Source organism: Echiichthys vipera, assembly GCF_963691815.1.
Source record: "Echiichthys vipera genome assembly, chromosome: 14".
Lineage (NCBI taxonomy): Eukaryota > Metazoa > Chordata > Actinopteri > Perciformes > Trachinidae > Echiichthys > Echiichthys vipera.
This window is the reverse complement of record NC_139839.1, coordinates 21,792,468-21,801,327: the sequence shown is the minus strand read 5'-3', so window position 1 is coordinate 21,801,327 and position 8,860 is coordinate 21,792,468. Positions and strand designations below refer to the sequence as shown.

Genomic DNA, 8,860 nt, shown 5'->3' with positions numbered 1-8,860 from the left:
AAGTCAATCAAAATTATATTACGAATATCTGGAATGTTTTTTTCTTTTGGGATACATGAAATTAAAATTATGACCAGTAACAAATCAATTGTAGGTATCTGAGATGGGAGGTTTTTCCTAGTAAAAATTACATTACAGATATCCAGTCCATAAGTAGAACAAATGACGTCCTGCATGACGCTTCCTGCTACTATTATAATCTATTACCTTAGCTGTGCTTGTTTCTACTATTCTGCTGTATGAACTGCCATAACATATAAGTCATATTCACATTACTATAGGTATTATTATAGTTACTGGAAGTGTGTCTGTCTCTGTCTTTGTGTCTGTCTTTGTCTCTCTCTGTCCATCTGTGTGTCTTTTCTCTCTTTCTCTCTCCTTTTCTTCCTCCCAAACCGGTGCAGACAGATGTGCGTCCTCCACAGAGCTGGGTCTGTCTGACGTTCCTGCCTGTTATAGGGAAGGTTTTGTAGCCACTGTACTCTACAGGGGAAATGTTGGGTCTATGTAAATCATAAATAAGTCATAGAGTGTGGTCTTTACCTACTCTGTAACTTTTGGTATGATTTGGCACTATAAATAAAAATAAAAATTGAATTGAATTGAATGGAATAGAACTTAAAAGCTCAGGGGCGGCAGTAGCTCAGTCCATAGGTGAGTTGGCTGGGAACTGTAGGGTCGCTTGATCAAGTCCCTGTTTGGACCCTGTGTGGTTCATCGCCTGGGCACTGCCGAACCCCCAACTGCTCGGGGCACGGGGCACTGGTCACTGGCAGCCCCCTTGCTCTAACATCTCTCCATTGGTTGCGTGTATATAGGTCATGTCTGGGCATGTCTGTGCATGTCTGTGTATTTCGGGCCTGTGTGTGTAACATGATTAATAATAAGAGTGAAAAAATTCAATTTCCCCGTTGAGGGATAAATAAAGTAATTCTTCTTCAGTGCACATGTACACTTACATTTGTATTAGTAAGAATGAAGTTGGGTAGTTGGATATATGTGAAATGTTCTTTTGCACTGGGAATGTACATTTTGTCCTTCTCGAAATAAAGCACAAATGCGCCCCCTGGAGGCCACGCGCACCAAAACGTCATCGTCTACGTGCAGAGGGCAAAGGTCAAATCAGTCATGAAGATTTCGCCACCGTAGCAGCTTCCTCGCACTTGTTTATTATTTTTAAGGAGAACTTTCAGAAGCGGGTAAGTGAACATCGTTGGTTTTAGTCGGATGTCATTTTATTTTGTCAAGGTGACGGATAACGGTCAGTATTTTAAACGGTAGTAAGAGAAGCTGTCGAAAGTGACAGTTGCTAAGTAGCCAGTTCAACTTTATATTAGCCGTGTTCAAGCTGGCTAACGTTAGCTCTGTAGCACAGCGATGCTAACTAGTAAGTTAGCCAAGTCTGCTGGTATTGACAGGGCGTAGACAAACTATATTAACACTGCACCGTGTCATTGCCGGTTAAGGTATTATTAACTTCAGCATATGGTTGTCGCATATTGAAAATATTGAATTAATACAGTGACCGGCGTCCTGAATTGTGCTCGCGAATAAACGTTAAATGAGCTAGCAAGCTAACTGGCTAGCCGCCTGTTACTGCTTTCTCTTGCCCAGCATAAATGCGTTAGCGTCATTGAAACTGTCGTCATCACTTCAATAATTTGAGCCAAAACAGCTACAAACAGATTTTACAAACTAAAACGTCATACCCCTTTCTCTCTGAAATTTGTCATTTCTCATGCTGTTTTGTAACTGAGCCGGTGTAATCTGGGTCAGGAGAAATCTGAGTGTACTTCAACAGTGTCAGTAGTTGAATCAGATGTTATGATCACCAGTACACGGTTGGCACTTGGTACGTGTGTTATTGTCTGTAAATCTGTAAAATAGCTTGTATAGACATGTTGATGCTGCAGTAGAAAAGCATTACGTTAGCTTGCTGTTGCCTGTGCTGATCCCAAATGTGGTCTCTTGTGTGTGACCTGCAGGCGAGCTGTACCACAACCAAACTGGAAGAAGTCATGGCACGACTGGTAGCAGTTTGCAGGGAAGGGGAGGAGGACTATTCGTTTCTGGCCAGACAGATTCCCCTGTGCATCGACGATGCTCTCACGGTAGTAACCTTTGTCATATGTGTGACCACGAGGAGAATGTCATGGAAGATCACAGGTGTGAAGTGGTTAGCTGGGTCATAAGCCTCTTTGTGTCAGGTGTTAAGAATCCAAAACAGTACTCTAACTGATTTCATGTCCAGAAGTAATGCATCATCCTTATCAATTAGCTTGTTTGTAAAGTGTCCTGAGATAACTTTTGTTATGATTTGGCACTATAAATAAAATTGAATTGAATTGAAAATTGAATCAAAATGTAAAGTTCACTTAAATTGTCACAAGTGAATAGACAAGGAAAGCTTAGGATTTTAGACCTATGGTTTAGACAAATAAGTACATATCCATGGCTTTGGAGGGATACAACATGCTTTATGCAAAGTTGTCACAAAGTGTTTAACTAGTTGGACTTTTTTAACATGTTGTGGGGGTAAAAATGCAATATTGATGATAATAGGAAAATAAGATCATGGTTCTTTTATTATTGCGTGACATGTTACATATTACAGTTGCAATTATAAATAATTTCTGTGCACATAAGCTCAAAGCTCTTCAGCTAAACAAAAACACTGAAGCCTTAGTTCTTAGTACATTGTAATACAGTTACAGTGCAATTGGCACATTCATTTAGAATAACTAAAAACCTAATTTAGATATGTCTGTTTATAGTGTATTTTTCAAGAAAATACACCTGCGAGCCGGTAGTATGAACTTTAATAACCAAGAAAATGATCTTGCCTTGTGACAATTATCAGTGTGGCTGAACGTCCCTGAGAATTTCTAAATGTGAATGAACTGTTGTATTTTATTTCTTTATTTCAGATGGTGATAGAATTTTCTGACAGTGTCATGGATGTTGACAGCCAAGAAATAAACACATCTCATTGGAAGCAATTTTCTGAGGTGAGTAGTTTTAATTTTCTGCACACAGGAGCTGATAAGTGTATAGTTTGTCTTAATGTGACTTGTCAACAAAGTGGTAACAGATGTATCATTCCTTTGCCTTTAGTATTACTCCAAGTTGAAGCAACAGGACTTGAATATCGCCCTGATGGTGACCTCCAGAGAGGTGTACAGTGCATTATCTCAGCTGGTGCCATGCGTGGGTTGCAGACGAAGTGTGGAGCGCCTGTTCTCACATTTAGTGGAATCAGGGAACCCAGCCCTGGAGCCCCTCACACTGAAACCCACAGGCATGCTCTCTGTCACCAAAGCCTGTCTAGCAGACGTAAAGAAGCTATACACCCTCTTCTACGTCCACGGGTAAGATACAAAGAAGAGTGTTTCTTTCATTTTATAGAGAAGTGCCAAAACTAACAGCCATTCATTGAATATGATCAAGTGCTTTTATTAGTTAAAAACCCTATTATGTGACGTTAAAAATAAATGCTCTTGATGTATGTAAACATAAAAGCTGAAATATTGCTCTCTCTAGTCTACTTTAGTATGCTCTATCCGTATTGAATTCTTTAATGTTAACTAAATGAACGTCAAACTACGCACGTACTGCGTTATCTTAGGTACTGACAAACTGTCATTTTCTTCTTAATTAGTGTCAGATGTGGCAAGTTAACAACTTGAACTGTATTTCATTAACTGTTGAAAAAGATACTGAGATATTATGAATTTTGTTGTTGGTTTTTACAGGTCAAAGTTGAATGACATGATTGATGCCATTCCAAAAAGTAAAAAAAACAAACGCTGCCAGTTACACTCCTTAGACACACACAAACCTAAACCTTTGGGGTGAGTAATATAAACATTTTTAACTGTTTTCCTCATCAAACTGCTGTATCCGTTGTGCCTTTCTCTAAACAACATTCAGGATGTCCGTGTTAAGAGGCTGCATTTGAGCAGTGAAATGGTAACTTTTCCTAGCAAGCAGGACCAGAGTGCTTAAATTGTCTTTGAAGCAATCGTAGTGAGAGGGGCACAAAGAGTGTCAACTTTTAAGACTGAAGCTAGAAGACGACATATGCAGCATCTTCATTCCCTTTGGACAGTTTGCCCCCCATCACCTAGACACAAGCCAGAAAAGACTGAGTTAAGCTCTTTCTCCAGCCTCCAGAATGTCTCAGTTTTAGGCCAGTCATCACTTCGTAGCATTTGATGACTCGTTTCGTTTTTCCCTTTTTATAGTTGATATAAAGGCCTTGGTTAAAAAGTTGGTTTGTGCTTTGACTGAAAAATTAGACGGAGCATGAGCCAGATATGTTCCTCAAGAGTTGGTAAGACGTAGATTTATCAGGTGGTCAGAAACACAACACAACAACCTAATGAATGCTAATGTTGCTCTATATGTACTGGATGTGTTGGTGTTGTAGGTTATTGTTTGCTAAGAATTTCACCATATACGCTTCAAAGGTACAGTATGTTTGTTTTGTGTGTAAAACTTATTTCTGATACCCCCGGTTGCCAAAACATGAGTAGTCTCAGGTTTAAGTGATGATGACTGTGCATTGTGATTGCATAGCTATAATAGTTGTATGTTTGCTCACAGGGGAAGCTGGATGGATGTGTGGGAACTGATGTCTCAGGAGTGCAGGGACGAAGTGGTCCTCATTGATAGTGCTTGTCTCTTAGAGACACTGGAGACATACTTGCGCAAACACAGGTAATGTGTGACTTTTGTAGCCTTTATTTCCAACGTGCTTTTTCCCCCACTCTTAATGCTGTGTTAGAGGTTTAAAATAACTTAATTAACTGCGTAGTACTTTTGTGTCCGCAGGTTTTGCACTGACTGTAAGAATAAAGTCTTGAGGGCATACAACATCCTGGTGGGGGAGCTGGACTGCAGTAAAGAGAAGGGGTATTGCGCTGCCTTGTATGAGGGACTATGCTGTTGCCCCCACGAACGCCACATCCACGTGTGCTGTGAGACGGACTTCATTGCGCACCTCCTTGGACGGGCAGAGCCTGAGTTTGCCGGAGGCTATGAGTAAGTAAAGGTTTAAGCAGTGAATAATACAGAGCTCAAGTTTACCATTGATGAAGTCCTTTTTGATTTGAGTCATTTTCTCTTATGCCATGTTCTTTTCAATGTATTTATACATTCAGTTGATGATTTGTTCGTCTTGTTTTAAGACGCAGAGAGCGACATGCCAAGACCATTGACATTGCACAAGAAGAAGTCCTGACCTGTCTAGGTATTCACCTGTATGAGCGACTGCACAGGATCTGGCAGAAACTACGCGCAGAGGAGCAGACCTGGCAGATATTGTTCCATTTGGGAATTGATGCACTACGCAAAAGTTTTGAGGTACACAAATTCTAAGCCAGTGTGTGTGGTATAATTTAAGGCTGATTTATCAAATTATAAATGCATTATGGCTTCATGATAACATATATATTACAATGCCCCTAGATGGCCGTGGAGAAGATGCAGGGGATCAGCCGGCTAGAGCAGTTTGTTGAGGAGCTGTCTGAGGAGGAGAGGGCCAAAGAGTTGAAGCAGGAGAAAAAGAGGCAAAAGCGAAAAAATCGTCGCAAAAACAAGTGTGGCTTTGATGCATCTGAACATGAGGGAGAGGACAAGGTGAAAAATCTGAATGAGGTAATCCTCAACCAACAGCGAGGGTCTGGGACATGAAGCTCTCCTTGCAAATTATTTAAGCTGTCTGTGTTAATCTGCAGCTACTCATCTGTTTGCCTGTATTGCCTTTTCGTTTGTTGTGCTGCAGGGTTCTCTTGAGTCTGTGGAGGGCACTTGCAAAGTCTGTGGTAGCCACGATGAGGAGGAGGAGGAGGGGGAGGAGGAGGAAGAGGCTGGATGTCATCAGAGCACCGCAGCCACTGAAAGCACTTCCTGTAGCTGCCCAGACAACACCAAACAGGGTAAAAATGCACACAGACTGACATGGCTGTCACATTTTAAACTAATTAAGTTGGAACAAAGTTGAACGTATACATAATTCGTTCAAATAAATACACACTCAATGCTTATACCATAAGCCCCGCCCCACAGTGTAATATCGTCTTTAGTTTGTGGTGCACCTTGGAATTTTATATTGTGTTTTTTATATCACATATCTTCGAAACTCAATAGCTAAAGATATTGTTACTCTGGACGATGTTGTGTTGTCCTCCAGCACCACAGTAAGGAATCTTGGTGTTATTTTTGATCAGGATATGTCCTTCGATTCTCACATAAAACTTACGACAAGGACTGCATATTTCATAAGTTTTTTTTGTCTGAGCGCCAGCATTTTTTTCCCAATCGTGCCCAAGGAGAAGAGTCTAGAAAAGACGCTGCACCTAGCCTCTTTTTACACTTTTGTTTTTTAACTTTTCAGAAAAGCGCTGGTTTTGTCACTGTTGCTCCTTTTCAGAGCAATGCCTGAAAAGCTCCCATTTGTGGGAACAGATTGTCCTGACACTGAATTGCTAGTGAGTGTTGTCCCTGTTTGCGTTGTGGGGGTTGAGGTCGTTATCAGCTGTGTAATCAACCTCGTTAAGTTAGCTATTTAGCTGACTACTTACGACGTTAATGTCGTTGTCATAGAAACAAAGCCCACGAGGGCTAGGGTGAGGTACTCCCCAGTGCACCACCAGCGCTTTACTGCCAGAGAAGAACACAATCTGGACACAGACCCTAATGTAACAATGGCTATGGGCAGCATATATTTCATATAACTCTTGTTATCTCATCAGTGATGGTGATGATATTTTACAAGCTTTTGGTGAGTAGGCAGTTAGATGAGGTTGTACAGCGGATGTTGCTCTATTCATTTGTGGTACCTCTGCTGCAAACAGACTCGGATTTGTTGGTAGTTTTACTATCCACAGCATGAAACCCCAAATAGTTCCATACACTGCCTTACAGATCCTTTGCTCTTAAGTGCCCACCATTTTTATAGTTTGCATCATTTACTGAAAGGTCAATAGGGCATGCAATAGGTCAAGTTAATCGTGGATTTTAAGAATGCCCTCTGCATGACAAGGCAATCTGCTTTAAATATTGTGTTGCACTTATAGATTGTATATTCGAAAACGCCAGGAACAGTTTGTATATTTTTTTCCCACATTTTTAAAAGTCTTCCATGCTTTTCTCCAGATTTGTCTCCCCTCAGCAATGCTAGTGACTGCGGCTACTCCTCAAGTATGGAAGGCAGTGAGCCGGGATCACGAGAAGGTTCTGATATCGCCTGCTCTGAGGGAATATGCAACCATGAGGATGCAGGTCTGGTTTGAGCAGCTTTAAGACAACACAGAACAACAAGAACCATTTCTCGGTCTTTAAAAACATACAATATAGTGTCTCCAGTGAGTTTGTTTTTTTCCTCACAATTTATCTTTCTTTACCTGCTGCAGGAGATGACTCAAACGATCATCACTGTGCTGAAGACAAGGAGGAGGATAGGATAGACAATTGTGTGGACTGCTGGCCACACTCTGCGGACAACTCTCAATGCAAGACTAAAAAGAAGAAAAGGAAGGGCAAGGGTTTATGCAACGATCAGGTGAGAAAACAAACTTTAGAATTCACATGTTCCATGCAGACAATTGAATACTGTGTTAAATTAAAGTTTGCACATTTCCACAGGGACAAAAAGGCGACGCTTTTATGTCAGATGGGAACGCAACAGGCCGCAGTCCACCACTGTCGCACACTTGCAGAACCAAAGAAATCTGTTCCTCCCTATGTGGCGATACATGTGCCAGCATTGCACTGCGGTTACCGTGGGCAGTAGATCCGAATAACCTCAGCCTTGATGTGAGGCCTCCAGAGGCAAACGCAAGTCTCATGGAACTTCTGGTCAGTGAAAAATACTCAAAAATAGACCTTTCTCACAGGAGACAATTTGTACAGTTGTAACTAATAACATTAATGATGTCTCTGCCATGCCAATGAGCCATTATGCTCAAGACACGGGAACCTTGCACATACTTTATAAGAAAATATGTCTGCTGTATGGAAGGTCTATAGTTTATTCTTTTAAAAATGGCTTGCATTCTTTATATGCAACTACCTCGTTCCTAATAAGAATGAATTAATACAATGGCTTGATTCTGGCTCTTATGTGACCTCCTCGCTCTGGTTGTGTTCTTAATACAGGATGATTCAGAAGCGACTTCAGATGAAGAGAATTGTCTGACACAGGATGAAATCAAGGCATTTTTGGAAAGAAACCAATCCTTTTACAATAACCGCCACGAGTACCGACAGCTCCTGAAAGAGAAGTTCACCAACTACTGCCGTGCCACCGAGCGGAGTAAGCCAATCTGTGGAAAGTGGTTTACCACCACCAGTGTCAACTAACTGCACTAACGGCATCTTCCCTGGGAAAACACTTGTGACCACTGCTGCAAAAATCTTTAGGAAATAACAAATTCTGAAGTACATTTGATGTCTTGTTCAGTCATTTCTCCTTTCAAGTAAATGTGATTCTTACTTTCTGTTGATCGTCTCTCTCTTTTGCACTTGCACACCAACACACTTTTTCATCTAATTTCTTGGCCACTTGTAATTGTTCTCTTTGACCAAGCCTAAATGTTTGTTGTTGGTCTTCTGTAGGGTTGTGGGGTAAGAGCACAGTGGAAATCAATAATCAAACTTTACGAGCTCTGATATAAGGGATAAATCTTAGGAGTCTTATTTTATGTTTTCTTTTTTTAATTCTTTTGTTTCTCTTTGGTGACAGTGTAGTGGTTAAGGTGGTACCATGAAATGTGTACAGAAATTCAAAATCTTAAGATTTTACAGAGAATAAACATCCATTTGTAATAATGATTTGGGTGTAATGTTAAGAACGCAA

The 8,860-nt window shown here is 40.8% G+C and overlaps 1 protein-coding gene across 1 annotated transcript; it reads left to right on the top strand.

Annotated features, from left to right (window-relative positions):
• Positions 1-1,118: 1,118 nt before the first annotated feature.
• On the top strand, positions 1,119-8,860 carry ggnbp2 (gametogenetin binding protein 2). Its single transcript, XM_083927334.1, has 14 exons — positions 1,119-1,199; positions 1,986-2,111; positions 2,928-3,008; positions 3,115-3,368; positions 3,753-3,851; positions 4,606-4,719; positions 4,834-5,043; positions 5,190-5,364; positions 5,470-5,658; positions 5,786-5,939; positions 7,159-7,284; positions 7,416-7,564; positions 7,648-7,860; positions 8,161-8,860. Exons 2-14 carry the CDS (start codon positions 2,019-2,021, stop codon positions 8,362-8,364), a joined length of 2,061 nt encoding a protein of 686 aa, XP_083783460.1. The 5' UTR covers positions 1,119-1,199; positions 1,986-2,018; the 3' UTR covers positions 8,365-8,860.